The sequence below is a fragment of the Serinus canaria genome, chromosome 2 (genome assembly GCF_022539315.1).
Source record: "Serinus canaria isolate serCan28SL12 chromosome 2, serCan2020, whole genome shotgun sequence".
Taxonomy (NCBI): domain Eukaryota; kingdom Metazoa; phylum Chordata; class Aves; order Passeriformes; family Fringillidae; genus Serinus; species Serinus canaria.
The window spans coordinates 104,117,665-104,134,156 of record NC_066315.1 but is presented as its reverse complement, the minus strand read 5'-3'; the positions used below and the strand labels follow the sequence as shown (position 1 = coordinate 104,134,156).

Below are 16,492 nucleotides of genomic sequence, written 5' to 3'. Positions count from 1 at the left end.
TGTTTTAGGCAGTGATCCAAGTAATCTCATGAATGAAACCCCACCTCTCAGAGCAAGAGGGCTGCTACTGCTTGGATGGGAGGGTGAACATGGCTGTGGCAGGCAGCTCATCTACAGAGCAGGGACATGTGTACAGCCCAGTGGGCCAGATCCATAAAAACAGCAAGAAACACTTTTCCAGAATCAAGATGAGGACAGAGGACTGCCTCAAGGGAGCTGAGCTTTTTTGAACAAAACAGAGCAAGTAAGATATTACTTATTCCTGGTCCTTGCTATTTCTCCTTTGGCATAAATCTGTGGGACACTTGGGGCATGACTGCATTTTCAGTCTGCTTCTGACAAGATTTTCCCCATTAAAAGATAAGAAAATATCAGAAATGTACATACTGGGATAATATATATTCTATACATGCAGGAGATGGTCATGGCTTCAGAACATAAATTATCATAAAATCAAATTAAACTATTAGCTGTTTTATCTCCCAGTTATCTAGGACAACCTTCACCATTGTTCACTAAAAATTAAGAATACAGCAATGAGAATGTTGGAATGTCCATCTCTAATCAGCTTGTAGTAAAGATCAACTTACTAGTTAAGTAGGAGGAAACTAAGAGTCTCTTAATACTGTCAATCAGTGAGGAGACCCAGTACTGAGCAAAATGTTATTTTTATAAATCCCATACCAACCTTATGCAAAACTTCATGGCAGAACTAACTCTGCTACTGCAAAACTTGAAAAACTTCACAGTGAGATGCAATGATTCTTTGATGTTAAAAAACTTCCCTATGCTCCTCTGACAAGTGTTAAAGGACTGCATGGTGCAAGCAACTACAGAGGAAACTACAGAGGATCTTGCACACTGAGATCCTGGCTCCAATTCACTAAATACAATGAAAATAAATGATGGATTTTATTGTGATTTAAAGCAACATACATATTTAGGCCTTTCAGCTGCCTGCACAAGTATTGTTTAACTCTCTGTCTTTAACAGTGGGATGACACAATCTACCCTGATCATTTCACACTTCAACACTGTCAGGGACAACACTGCTTTAATCAGTGGAGCTGCACTTATTTGCAACAGAACTGTCTGTGACCTAAGAATGTAACTCCTGAGAGATAATCACAAAATTCTCCAGTCTCCTCAGATTTCTAAAAGACATTTAAAATTATTATGAGAAAATTATGTTGCAGATAGCTTCCATGAATTTCAAAAAGAGCCTGAATCAAGAAATCCCAAAAAAAATGCACAATGTTTTGCTTACTGTACTACAGGTGAAATGAATAATCAGAATTTTAAGGCCTGGGAAATCAGCAGAGATAATCCCAAATCCTTGTAACAAACCATAACCTGATGAGAATATGGTCTGCTGTGGGTAGCTCATCTGCACCAGGCAGAGCTGCAGATAAATTACAGATCATCCTCCTCCCAGCTCTGCCTTTCACCTAAGCTTTCCCCATGCCACTGTTCAAATATTTCAAATAAGCCACTTTGACTTAAATGTCTAATTTACTGGAAGTCTGCTGGCAACATCTTATGAGTTGGCTGAAAAACAAGCAAAGTAATCTGCAAAGCTTTAAAACCAGCACAGTTTTAAATGGGGATGTTTGCTGACTTCTTTTTCTCTCTTTTAGTAGTGGTCAGCTCTGGCAGCGAAATGCTTCAAAAAACATACAGCCCGTGCTAGAAAAAGATCAAAAGCGGATCAGATGTCAGCTCCAGCTCATGCCAGTCGTGCAAGAAAGAGGAAAAAACAAAGTGAGAAGGTGATTTTTTTCCTGCCATGCATCACTCGATGCTCCCCATCTGCACACAAGGGCTCCTGGGCACAGCACAGCATTTCTGCCAGGAGACCTGGACCCACAGCACGGCTGGAATTGTGCTGCCCAGCACTGCCCGACCCCTCTCCCCAAAGAACTGACCAGCCTTTATTCTGGCAGCACCAGGACTTTCCTCCCAGTGCTCCTCCTCATTGGGATGGCGGTCCTGGAGAAGGCAAAGATGGGGTGCTGGTTTGACTTGACATTGTACAGTGAAAGGGTTCAGGGAGAGGGCAGCCCTGCTCACAGGCAGGCAGTAGGTGCCCACACAGGGCCTGGCTCTCTCTGGGAGTGGGAGGTGAAACCCCCTGGATTTGTGAGCAGTGCCAGGTCATGGCACCACTCTCCTACATCCCATTTTACCTGTTTGCATTTGCAAGATTACACACACTGTGCTGGGCTAAAAATGTGCAGATAATGCTCTATTTTCCTTAAGAATATGAAGTCTTTTAAACATTTTGGAGATTGACATCAAAGAAGAGTGCCCACCCAAGAGTCTTAAATGCCACCCTCATTTTCTATGGGATTTTCCTAAAGGGTTGTGTTGGGATCCATAGGTGAGCTGGGTTCATAGCCCGTGTATCCCTTCTGGAGAGGCACACATTGGCAGCTGACTGGGGAGACCCCCCTGCACCCCTGCCTGCCTCCTCTCTGCTCTGTTTGATGCTTGGGGGTGAAGGTGGCGAGCCCCCACCTATTTTGGGGCAGGATTAAGCTGAAAACCTGCCAGGGATTTTGGAGGCTGGCTGTGCTGGTGTGAGGTGAGCGGCAGCAGCCCATGCCCTGCTGACTCAGCTGGCTGGGCTCACTCAGGCTGGCTGGTGGGCGAGATTGGGTTACATGGCAGAAATCATAACAAAGGCAGGAAACAGATCAGTACTCCCTGGGTTTAACTCCCTCTCTGGGGACCCTGCTGGTTTCCAGACTGCAGATGGTTTTAACCCTGTCCTGAAACGTGCCTGTGTGGCATGCTCTGCTCTGGTGAAGTCAAGCCGGGTCAAGCAAATCAAGGCAGCAGAGGAATGGCCCCAACAGGCACCAGTCAGAGAGGTTCAAAGGTCTTTACATTGCTTTTTATGAATGGGCACAGAAATATGAACCCTGCTGAGCAGTGGTCAAATCAGAGTAACCAGACTGCAACAACAGAGTCCCTTGGCAGAGTTTTGGGATGACCCCCTCCCTGCTGTTGCCTGCCAGCTCTGTGTGGCTTTGCCTCCCCACAGCCGCAGAGCATCTCTGTCATCTTGAGCCTGGCTCTCCTGTTCTTGCTCTCAGCATTGCACTTCCAGCACAGGACAGGAGGAAAACCCCATCTGACTTCATGCAGCTTTAGTAATTCCAGTACCAAAAAACCAGCTGTGCCCTCAGCTGCGTAGTTTTGGTGGCTGAGATGATGCAACGTGTCCATTGGAAAGGGGATGTCTTTCATAAAACCAGTCAACTCTGCAGGACTGTATTTTATTTTAAAAAGCTCAAAGGAAATTATATGAACACATTGCTGATTCTCTCAAGTACTGATCTGATTTCAGGCGGTGTTTTTCTCTTTGAGGCAGGATGCTTAGGAACAAGTCCTGCCTGTGATGTGAAGTGTTGCTCAGAGTGGAGGAGCAGGGAAACAAGCTTTGCAATCTCCAGACTGAAGGTATTTGGGGGAAAAGAGGACATTTCTCATGAGATCATAATGACCACAATACTATCTTTGGTTCCCTCTGGGAACTCTGATGTTCTAGAAACAGCAGTCTTGAAAGGTGAAACATGGTCACCTGGAGGCTACGAAACCCTTTCATATACAGATCTGACAGCAAAAGGACAGAGAAGTGACCACCAAAAAACCCTTGCTAGGAATTTGCCTGAGTGAAGGTTGCAGGATTAGGGTGGTATCATGGCTTCCCTCCATCAAGACTTCAAAGAGGGTAATAGTCCCATGACACATCATCCTGAAAAGCTCCCAAAACTGATGGAATAAGGAAGAGTTTCTTAATTTAGTTTCCCCTGTATTAAAAGCTTATGAAAACTATTAAAAAAATACATAGGGGTAGAGTATTACAAAAACCCAAACAAACCTCAAAACACACCCACCCTGGAAATGCCTCCCATTCACAGCTTCACCAAGTATTTTCTTTTAACTCACCACAAGACTTCCCAGAAGAACAACTGAAAAGACATTAGGCATTATTTATTTTTCTTTTAAAAATATTGTTTTAGAAACCTCCCAGAAGGGAGAAAAATAAAGTAAATTATTATAGTGCCACATCAGCACAATCGCCAAGCTCAAAATGAAGAAGGCTACAGTGATCTAAGTATTCCTTTGACGTAAAATGCTTTATAATTTCACAGTCAGCTGTTCTGCTTCCTTTTACAAAGACACTTCCACTTAATGTCTTCTAAGTCACCTTGAATACCCACTGGACATATACAAATTCTTGCTAGCTCTTTTGCCTATTTGGTGGGTTTGTTTTGGTAATCTGGTTTCGTGCATGGGAAAGTTCATTCTTTGTAGTAAATGAAAGGCTTTCATAAGGGGTCTTCTTTCCATTGGAGACACGATTAGAGGCCAATTGCTATTCAAACCAGCTGTAATAAAAAGGGCTTGTTCTGAAGAACACAGCTCTATTTCTTTTTATTAAAGCACAGAACTACTCACAGTAACCTTTTGCAAGACAACTGAGAATAAAAACAGCTTCACCATGTTGTATTTCACACAGCAGCTTGCCAAGAGCACGAGTTTCTCAGGAGTCAGAGCTGCAGCAGAGGAGCAGATGTGGCTATTGCTGCAGAGGTGGGCCCCTGCCAGCACCCTCCTGTCCTGTGGGTCAGCACGCACGGTGGTCACATGCTGGGCTAAGGGGCTCAAACTCAGGCTGAGTCTCATCTGCTCCTGGCCCAGAGTCAAGGCCTGCTGAAGCAAGAGGCAGCTGTGAAGTTTACGGGGTTTATGGGGTGCCAATCGCCCTCTGACAAGGGCAGGCATTTCCTGCAGCTACCAAATTTCCCTCCTGCATCCTCTTGATGGGCTCAGTACTGAAATGAGCTTTCTACCTTCTGCTGGACTACTCCAGATCTAACTGATATAGGGGGAGTAAGGTCCAGACTTGCAGCTAAACATGGAAAGGACAGGAGCCACCTCTGCATTGCCCCATCACCTCTTAAAAAGCAAAAGCAGACCATGGCGCCACAAGCCAGCACCTCCACAGAGACTGCAGTTTTCTGAAGCATGATGAGCTTGAGCTGTGAACACCACACAAAGCACAGAGATCTTTCACAGATGTGGCTTCATGTGCTGCTTTGGACCTTGCAGAAAGGATGGGTCTGATCTGAGACCAGCAGAGATGGTCTCCGAGGGTTGAATGACAGGTCTCTGAAAAATGATCTTTGCTTGGGTTCTCTTTGATGAGGCAAGAGAAAGACAGTGAAGACATGTTCACTCCTCTTCTTCCTCCTGCAGTATTTCAGCTGATTCAGACCCTTACACAAACTCATTAGTTTGAGCCCCCCAAGTTTTCTCCTAATTTTAGCTACCCTTGATTATCTGTTTAAACCCATATTGGTATTAAAATTGTCAATAACCTGGAAAGTTTTTTCAGCTCCTGTGTAATGAGCAGAAGAACATGATCTTGGTTTATTTGCCTTCCCTTAAAACCAAGCTATGCTGCTGCTTTCTGCAAGGCACCTTGAGTATGGAAATTTTGTAAAAAACTGAAATCTGCACATGGTTATTTTTATAAATTTGCAAAAGAGGTTAAACATGTAGTATCATTAAACAGAAGAAACCTGTTTTCTTAAGGAGACAAGTTTGTTTGAGGCAGCCAGAATACTTATGAATGGGGCCTTGGAATACAGTGAGCACAAGAACCACCTCTCATATTTTTGGCTTTCCAGACCTAGGAAACAATGTTTGGAGCACAAATTTCCAGATGGAACCTACATGCAATCTAGTCCTACAGGTCTGTTTCTGAAGTTGTGCTGTTAGGTAGTCCTACACACTGAGCCAAATCCAGCTTGGATGTATTCACACAAGGCACACAGGTTTCAATATAAACATCTGTGCATGCAAGAAGGGACGTGTGGTAACTTCTGGGGACAAGTGAGTTTAGCTGTGCACAGCTGCTGTGCTGAAACCTGGACAGTGTGTGTCTGGATTAACTGGCTTCAGACTGTGCAGTCTTAATTAAAGACAAGATCTCTCCCACTCCCAACTTGAGACTTGAGGTTGGATTTAAAATGAAATCACCAGTTATGTGGGGCATTATACATCAGATTTCCACCTGAAGCAAATAACTTCTAGAAACAATGAAGAAGGAAGAAAAATATCATTTGGCTCTCTGTATTATTAGTTCTTGTAACCAGACTGTCCCCAATCATATGATAAAGCAGAAATATACGTAAGGAATCTTTCAGGCAATGGTTGTCACTACATACACAGATGGTCTGAAATCGTACCTTCACCCACTAACAAAACACAAAAGGGAAGGTTTTTTCCTGCCATTAAGCACTACCAAATGTAGGGTATATTGATCATAACAAGCCTGGTAAGTAAAAGCTTCCATGTCCATTCCCGGACTAATTAAAAATATAAAATTTGGTAGAATTCTCCATCTTCCCTGACCAAGACCTTGAAAATCAAGCTCACAGACACATGCTATGTAATGCAAATCAATAAGCATTTTCCAAATATTTAAAATTTCAGGTTTTGAAAAATATGCAGTGAAGCCGTGTTAAGCAGACGCTCATGCCCAGATATCCTTAAGGGAAAACAATTCTGCTCTGCCTATTTGTGGCATTATGAAACAGCTGCCAGAGAAGACATAAAGTCCTGCTATGCTAGGCCTGAATGTCTGCACATAACTTCAAATACAAAATCTCCTTACAAGCCTCAGCTGGGCTGAAGCAAAGTGGATCCCTGGGTCTCACACTCCACCTACTACAGAAAGTTCAGCTGCTTCTATTAAGAGTCACAAGCTGAATCACAAAACCACATTCACATCTTATTTATTTAAGGCATCAATCTCTCTCTCTGGCTGAGTGGGTGGATTTTCCAGATACATTCCTGACCGAGCTGAAGAGTGTCTGCAGGACACAAACCTCTCCACACACCCACTGCACCACCCTTGTCCGTGCCGGCTCCGGGCACCGAGAAAGACCCCTTCCCACTCACACCTCTCTCCCAACCTCTCTCCACTTTCCAGAGTCTCAGCCCACTCACTTAACCCAGGCTGGAACAGGACAAATGGAAATTTCTTGGCTCTTGGCTGCTTCACCTAAGGTTTACCATATACAGAAGGCTAATTGAGACTGGGTAAAATTTTAATCCAAGCTTTATTTTGGCTAATATTCTGCAGTGCAGAACAGTGGAATTTGGATTGGTTTTGACTTAGCAAAGCAGCATACTGTTTCCTTGTTAGGATTTGCAACAGGACAAATCATCCTAAAACACTTACCCTGTTCTTCATTTGTGCCATCCCTTAGACTGCTCTCTCTCACATGCTCCTTTAGGCTTTCCCCAGCTTTTATATAAGACATGTTACAGAGATCTGGAGTTGACAATATTATCTATGTAGTAACTTAAAATTATCAGGGTGGTGATTCTCTTGTTCAGCATGAAAATCCTTTCCTGTAGCATTGGCCTCTCCTTGCTATTGCTATTTTAAGGACAGGTGTCTTCAAAGAGGTAGTTGCCAAAGATCCCTGAAACTAGATGATAAGACTCCTACCCTAAGTCCTATATTCAGATTTCATATGGAAGTCAATCTTCAGGCAGAAAATTTTCCCTTTGAAAATTATCAAGAAATTTGCCAAGTACAACAACGTGATGTAGCTGCATTCAGAGTGTTACCTTGCCAGGACACTGGCCAGGCTCAGGGCTGCTGAGTGTGATGGTAGAGGACAGCAGAGATATTTAGGTCTGGGTCTAGGTCCAGGTCTCACATTCAGGTCTGGGTGAAGCTGGATATGTTTCACGCCCTCCCTGCAGTGGCTCCCACAGGAGCATGGAAAACCAGGCGCCAACCATGCACAGAGCTATAGTACAGGTTGAAGAAATTCCTAAGAAATAAAAAGAATCCAGGATATCAAAGCAAGCAGCACATGACAGGAATGTGTTTAATTTGTGTGTGTTGTTAGGTTCATCCAAAAAAATAGCCTCAAGGGAATACAACACCCCCTTTCTCATGGAAAGACCAGTGTCCCTGTGTCGCTTTCAAATAAAATCATTATGAAGAAGGTACTGCAGACATTTGAGCACTTAAAAGTGCAAAGTTCAGCTGGCTGTAGTAGCAGCTGGCTACAAATGCAGATTTGTATTTGGAATAAAGCTTAAGAGGAGCTCAAGAGTAATGCTGGTGCATTCTACAATCCCACGGCCATGCTGGGAGAATCCACTAATGTGTATTTTCCATTACTTTTTCCTTCCATCCCATGGTGGCTTCATATCTGAAGTTTTCATTTCTGCCACAGTTTTCCTGTGTTACTTACTCCTTTGCATGGAAACATAAGGGTACCAAGCACTGAAAACGCAGTGCACAGTTTCCTTCCAAGACAGTAATTTCACAGGTAATTTTGCTACAAAGCTGAACACCCCAAAATGCAGCCTAGGTGTTCTGGCAGCAAGCTGATGTTACCAAACATCATTACTTGTCCAGCTAGTTTACAGGGAAATAAAAACAAAATCCCCAGGTGTCGCTTACAGTGCAGCCAATGGTTTTCATTCCTCTCGTAAATACAACGTGCTGTTCAGCCCACACACCTATTTTATAGCTCTAATGAAAAAGACAGAGCAAAATTCACACATCATGGTGACCACACTGCCTTTCAATTCACCCCTGTAAAAGACAGAGATTGACCAAACAGGTATTGCTCCAAGCATGCAAATGCAATATATGAAGAAGCATGTCAAGAATTTTAATTGTACTAAATAGGAAAAACCCGTAACTAAGAGAAAATAGATTGCCTACATAACAACACACAGCTGGAATGACTTTAGTCCCCACGGCACTGCTAAGAGGCCTCTTTATGGGCTTGGATTAGAAGTGCCTTTAGCCAGGCACAGCAGGACAGGTTGGATGGGGCAGCCTCAAACCCACAGACCCGAAGCTCTCGGCTTTTTCAGCTCCTGACTTAGCACAGAGCACATAGACCTGATAACTTTTTGGATCTTGCTATTACTGCCTGACACTGATGGTTTTCTCAGTGTCCACCAACTATTCTCTATCTTTATGAAGACAGGTGGTTTCAAATTTGTTGTTTGGATATCCCATCTATCACATGTGCCATTACACTGCAAAAGGCAGAAGGTACTGACAGAGGAGGGACACACACTGGTGGCACAGGGGCACCTTGACAGTTCCTGAGCACATTCCTCTGCAGTGGCAATACATGTCAGCATTCTTCATTTATTTATTGAGACTTCAATTCCCTGTCAACTGCTACAGTATTGGGAGTATCTACTGGAAAAGAAAAGAAAGACAAATAAATTGTACATAGGTGGTCCCTCCCCATGCAGCCCCTGATGCTGGGATTGAAGCCCCAGCACAAACCCAGGACCCCTGAGGGTGCTGGATTCTCTCAGCTGCTCAGGGCTCACCCTAGGAGAGGGCAGGCTGGACTGCCTTCCACCTTACTGGCCATGGCAATTAAAAGGGTCATTTCAAATGAAATTTCTTGGCCTAAAATGAACAGCCACATGGGCACCGCCATTCAGTGGGGATTTCATACCCCAGGACACACGCAGGCAAAATCCTCATCTGTCACATATGGCCAGAGCAGTGAACTGGAAGCAACAGTGCCTGACTTTCCTCTGGCTTTGTGAGTGTGAGTGACCCTGTGACTTTTTATTAAGCCATATGATTACACACTGCAGGCACACAAGTGAAAGAATGCCCAGGGAGGTATGTGGTTGTGGCACCTGAAATCTCTCACTGGTCGTTTACAAACCATAAAGAAAAGTCGACAAATTCCTAAAGCTTAGAATTTCTTTTTTTCATAGGGGCTTAAGGTTTGTGTGGATATAGCAAACCACCAGGCTGATGCCAGACATTGTTTTGGTGCTTGTTATTAGAGATATGAACAATGGCCTGGATTTATTCAGAGACAAGGACTAAAATTATTCCATCTGTGCACTGTTAATGAATAAATGCTGTTCCTGAACTATTGCAAAATTCTGAGCCATGAATTTTGATCATGTTTGAATAGTTATTCATAGGCACAAGCTCCCCTGTATTTTTTAAAATCCTTCTCAGAAAAAGCTTTGTATCTAAAAGTTTTCATTTTTGCTGCAACCCATTTGCAATGCTTTTATCAGTTGTACACTCCTAAAACTCCCTAGTTATACATTTTCAAAGGTGAAGAAAGAATATATAACTTTTTACCATTAAAAATACTATAAAAAGTGCACAGCAAGAAAACAGGTAAATGGATCTTGTTCAGCTGTTCCCAGGCCACTCATCAAGGGAAAAAAAACAAACCCTATTTTTCAAATATGTTTTTAAACATATTTTCCCCCTTCAGCTTTTTTTAGTGTAGCAGATTTCATTACTGCGTGGCAGGATGATTCATCCATTCCTGGTCCACAAATTCTTAGACTTTATTCTTACACCTGGAATCCTGCTTAGGAGCTAGATTGTTTTAACTGCATGGAAGAGGTATCCTAACCCCGTCATATCTTATATACCCTACAAAAGATACCTAAAGAAGTGCCTGCCTTCCTTGAGGGGGCTCCCTGGTAATTTTTCTCTCCCCTTCCCTGGCAGCTCTTGACCTAAGGGGTGCGGGGAAGGTTGGAGGATCAGTGGCTTGGTGTGCACTGGACCTCCCTGGGGACATGAGAGACTGTCCCCTACTGACAGCTCAGCAGGAAGGAGGGGAGGTGATGGTGAGGAGCATCCTGACTCACCATCTGGAGCGTGGAGGTGGCCAAGATGGGTGTTTCTGTGGAGAACAGGCTCACAGTCTGTAATTCTGGCTGTGCTTGTCAAGGGCAAAGGGCCCTATCTTGCACAAGCTGTTTAGTCTTCCACTTATCTATAGTGTACTGGTCCTATCTTCTGATTTCATTGGAAGCTCCTCTTCATCAGCAGGGTTTTCAGCTCATTTTTTTGAAGTCTGTTTTCTAAAACACTACAAGTGTGCTTTGCAACAGGTCAAAGATCATCTTCTCTGCTTTCAGCAATTCCATATTGTACTGTAGCGTCGTATTATGCAATCAGTAATTTAACAGGAAATTTCTACTTAAAAGACTCTATTTATTAAAGTGAAGATATTAAGTTCTTAAACATTACCATAAAGAAAAAAAATGCACAATGAATTCTGCATCTATTACCTCAGAATGCCATGAGTTAAGAAGATCAGATCTTCTACCTTGGAGTCCATTTGATCCCTTCAATTCCCTTGCCTGTGGAGATGCCCAGAGCCCAATTCTCAGAGGAAAGAGTCAAACCCCGCCAGAAAGAGATCTCATCCTTCTGTCTACCTTTTAGAAACTAGTCTTAGTTCTAATGCTTGAGATTTAGCATCTCCAAAGTGTATCATATTGGAAAGGAAGTTCTGCCCTTTCCTTATTCATTGTTTCCCAAAGTGAGTTGTGCATGACGTGGTACAAACCAGTGACACTGATTGATTAAAAAGTTAATACTGGTGGCAATCTGGTAGAGGAAAACCAGTGGAGAGGCTTAGCTTGCCATCTGGAGCAGATAACTTTAAAACAGCCTGAGAAATGGGATTGAAGATGAAGTAACTGGAATAAGAAACATACTTCCTCCCTTTTTCAGTGCAGCAATCTGGAGGCATTGCAGCTGAGCAACTTCTGGCAGCATCCCTGCACATCTGTAGCATTCATTGAAAAGAAGTAAACAGCACCAGTGAGCTGGAAAGACTGTTTTCCTTACTGACCCCCTGCAGCAAATCTGTCCCAAGCTCAAAGGAGAAAAAATCTGATGTGTATTTTCCTAGGAGTTGTCTGCATCTGTATTCATTATTCTTTAATATGTTAGTGTGTTATGCTGAGTATGTTTGGCTCACTGTGACCAGTTATTGTTCTATTGACTAAAAAATACAGTAGCTTGACAAATTCTCAGAAATTAACTTATCTGAGAAGAAAGGACAGAATGATTCAGAAAAAGGGGAAGTGGTACAAGACAGTGTGTATTCAGTCCTCTTTTCAAAAACTTCTTCCCCAAATGAGAATTTCTGGAGAATGCCTCCCTCCTTCCCTTCTTCTGCTGCTCTCTTCCTTCCTTGAACCAAACTACAGGCTCTGGGAACAAGGCAGCTAATAATAAACTCCTCAGCTGAACTCTAGGAAAGCAGCTTGGTCAAGGCTTTGCCTGCCAAATGCTGACCAACACATGTTCCCAGCTGCCAGCAGTGACTGACTGACTGCTAGCCACGTTTTTTAAACCAGTTATAGCTTAGCCTTCTGCCCCTCAGAGCATGTTTTGCCCCAAACAAGACCTCCCAGTTCCAAAGGATGGAGTCAAAGGTACATGACTCATGGTCCACCTACCATGTCTCATGTCCATGGAGCATACAGGGACTTCTCCAACCACAATATATTAACACAACTGCTCTCGTGCTATGACTCCTGAAACAAAAACCCCACGGCTGGTTTTTATTCCTGCCCACACCAACAGGCTGTACAGGAACAGTGCTGGCATTTCCACAGCTCCAGCCAGCAGACAGACAGCACTTCTTTCAGAATTACCTTTTATCAAGGTTTGTGTAATAAAACTTGGCTCTTGCCTTGGGATTCCCCCTTATTGCCTTCTTTTACCAGGAAGGACACAGGGCCAAGAGGGAACACCAAGACAGCAGGAGTAACATTTCCTACTGGTCAGGCAGGAGCTCAGCTGCATTTTGGCCCCAAGAGCAACCTCTGATGCTTCACTTGAAATGCTGACCCAGCTGTCCACTGAGTTGGAGTCTGTAAAAGTCGTGCAGGTCACCTTTCTGTCTGGAGGAGCCCAGTGCCAGATGAGGCAGCAGCCAGCACTGCTGAAGGTATGAGGCTCCTGCTCTCTCCAGAGGCTGCTCAGAGGCTGCCTGGAAATGCAGCAGAGACTGCAGTGGTGGGAACTCACTGAGTCAGGTTTTCTGAAGAAGGGGAAATAAACCCTTTAAGGGACACAAAAGCATGAGCACCTACAATCAAACAGCATGTATGCTGGTGCAGGGGTGTGTAGAAACCAGGCCAGCCTAGCTCCTCCCTGAGCTGCCCCATGATGCTGGGAAAGATGAGAAAGGTATGGGAGGAAGTATGGGCTCCAAAATAGTATGGAGAAAGGTGGCTCCTTGGATTGGGACCCTATTGAATTACACAGCTCTCACCAGTGTCAATGCTATGGCTTCATGATCCCATTCCCCCTTAGTCAAGGCTCTTCTGTACTGCAGATATTTGGGATACCTTCCGGACCACAGCAATACTGTTTTCCGGAGGGATAAGGCACTTAGGGTTGGTTCCTAAGGGTGGTACTACCCTGGCTCCTCCTCTCGTGGTGAAATCTCCTCCTACCACTTCCAGGGTGGAAGTCCTCTCCTTCCTCCATGCTGCCCCACCAAGCACAACACCACAAGCATTTCTGGAAATGGTCTGTATTTCTAAGGGGAGAAATAACTCACCTTGGTAGCATCACAATACCCAGGAGACAAAAAGAGAGAAAGAAAGAGAGAAAGAAAGAGAGGAAGGGAGGAAGGGAGGAAGGGAGGAAGGGAGGAAGGGAGGAAGGGAGGAAGGGAGGAAGGGAGGAAGGAAGGAAGGAAGGAAGGAAGGAAGGAAGGAAGGACAGGAAGGAAGGAAGGAAGGAAGGAAGGCAAGGAAGTAGGAAGGAAGGAAGGAAGGAAGGAAGGACAGGAAGGAAGGAAGGAAGGAAGGAAGGAAGGAAGGACAGGAAGGAAGGAAGGAAGGAAGGAATGACAGCAAGCTAGTAGGCAAAAATCCCATCCTGTCACAACAGCGCACTTACTATTGGGACAGTAAGGATAATGGAGTGCCTGCTCTTCCCTAAAATCTTGTTCACTGAAAGAGTGCTGGCCAGGGATAGCCAGGTAGAGGATAACAACAAAGGAACCTATTTTTATAGCTGCTAATGAGTAGCAATATTTTTTACTTATTTGGGGGTGACAGAAGTGAACAGTTAGCATTTCTTCCTATTTCTCAAGATTTTCTGTGCTTTTTTGTTATTCCAGGGCTTAATGCAGAACACCACCACCAACAACAACAACAAAAAAGGAAACAAACAAAATGAAAACAACAAACAAAAAAGGAAAAAACCCTGTGTGCAACCTTAAGGAGGACTTCCCAAGCCACAGATGCTGGCTCTGTGGTTGGCTGATCTATCCAAAATAAAGCTCAACAGCAGGGATCAGTGGAGTAGCTCAGGGGGTAGAAAAGGTCATGCGAATGTGATCCCCACCTCCCAAACTCCTCATCTCCTTATGCTGCCTCCCCCTGCTCCTTTTGGGATGCAAGAAATTTTTGACTTACTTTTCATTTTTATTTTCAGTCTGCCTTTTCTATCCACTTGCCAACTGGGGTCATTGAAAGTGACTCTTGCTGCAGCTACTTTCCCAGGACAGAAAAAATGAGGTGAACTACTCTGATGGCTTATAGGTGAAAAGGCACCAGCAGCTTTGGTGATGAGCAGCTTTGGCTGTGCCAAGACAGAGCTGGTAGTGTGGGAGCTCAGAGGCCACCATGTAACCCTCCCCTTGCCACAGGGACATTCTCCTGCCCTGGGTGAAACTGTTGACTGCAGAGACTGTTTTCCCAACAGAAAGAGATCACAAGAGCCTTGAAAACAGGGCTGCTAACCCCTGTGCACAGATGTGTGATTCTACCCTCACATGAGGGTAGTTTTAGGTGAGCAGACATAAAAAAAAAGAGGAAAGAGGAAAGAAAGTGAGCTACCTAATTTTAATAATTTTTGATATCAGAATGCATTCATAGCATATAATTTTCCTTTGAGTGGAGTGCACAGCCTATGTCGTGGCTCAGCTGCCAGGACAACTGAGCCACGTCTACAGGAGATGGCATGAAAGTAGGCAAGTTTCTGGGGAAAACCTTTTGTTTGTACTCTGCTGCACATCAGTCTGGGGGCTGAAGCAATGCCCAGCTGGGCAGAGGACATGTAAGAGGCATAGCCCCTTTTCACAGCCAGCACATTCATTTCTCTTCAGGTGTGGGCTGCAATTTCCTAATGAAAGAACTATTCCGGAAGCCTTATGTTTGCCAAGAAAATAAACCAAGTCTAAACATCACACCTTCCTCGGGGAGGACATTGGATGTGGAGGATGGGACTGTACCTGTATGTTTGATGCTGCCAGCGAGAAAGTTTTTCATAGCAAGTGCTTGATTGACCCTAAGCACTGTGCAAAAGCAAGCTGAAAGACTGCTTTTGGTAAGGTCACTTACCAAACCTCTTGTAGCCGAAGGACTGCACCTCCTCCTCCTCCGCAAAGTCGTCTGGAGAAAGAAAGACACAGCAGCAGATTATCACTACCACCACTGGAAAAAGATGAGAAGTTTTTACAGGTGCATGTTCAAACAATGTAAGTTTACTTGGTTTGTTAGGCATGCTACTGCTCTTCCCCTCTGCTGCTCCTCTCCCACCTCTGCCTCCATGTGCAGAAGGCAGTTCAGAGCCTTCCCCCCACTGAGAATCCCTCTGGATCACAAACTGTGCAGATTTATCACCTGGCAGCCATCCTGAGGCCTGCTTGGCCAGCTAAGTGCAGACCAGAGCAGGTATGTCCCTCATCACAATGACAGCCACAATTGTCACCAGCGTGCCACCTGATCAAGCTTGCCCGGGCCACAGGAGTCAGAGGGGATGGTTGTCCCTCCATCCACCACTTCCCATGCACACTAGCTTGGCCTGAAAACGTCAGATCCAATAAAACATGGGACACAGAACTGAGAAACTCAGATGAGAAAAATAAAAGCTGAGATGGTGAAGATTTTGAAAGGTCGAGAGGGGAATGGCTGAGGTCATTTGGTTTGTTCAGCCTGGAGAAGAGGAGACTGTGGGGACACCTCACAACAGTCTACAACTTCCTTGTGAGGGGAAGTGGAGGGGCAAACACTGATGATAGGAACCGAGAGAAGGGAAGTTGTGGGGAGGTTTAGGTTGGCTGTTAGGAGACTATCAGGCTCCCCAGGGAAGGGGTCACTGAGTTCAAGAGGTGCTAGGACAATGTGTTCACATACACAATGTGATTCTTGGGGCTGGCCTGTGCAGGGACAGGAGATGGATTTGATGATCTTTGAGGGTCCCTTCCAACTCAGAATATTCTATCATTTGATGATTCCATCATGCCTTTTGTTCTCATCTTTACAGTGAACAAGCAGTAATATGCCAATAATCACAAGGTTATTTTGTCAGAAGCTGAATTTCTCTCCATTTCCTTCCGTCAGCAAAGGAAAAGGCTGGCATCAGCAAAACAAAAATACACCCATGACTTTTTAAAAAAAAGAATATGTTTGTGTTCATGTGTTCAGCCTCCTTCCACCCAGACAATCCCTGGTTCTGCTGAGCCAGGAAAGGCAAAGCTCTGCCTCGTCACCAGCACCAGCCTCTGCATCAACAGCTGGGAGGGCAGCACAGCCCAGGCTGTTCTTCTCCCGCCTCTGTGTTTCCCAGAGGGAACATTTAATGACTGGTGGAGGAAAAGCAAGCTCAAAG

General features: G+C 44.5%; 1 protein-coding gene across 1 annotated transcript in view; it reads right to left on the bottom strand.

Moving 5' to 3' along the window:
• COLEC12 (collectin subfamily member 12) overlaps positions 1–16,492 on the bottom strand; it is a 96,045-nt gene that overhangs the window by 69,434 nt on the left and 10,119 nt on the right. Inside the window, exon 2 of the mRNA XM_030234347.2 lies at positions 15,223–15,273. Coding sequence (XP_030090207.1) covers positions 15,223–15,273 — 51 coding nt within the window. The remainder of the gene's footprint in view (positions 1–15,222; positions 15,274–16,492) is intronic.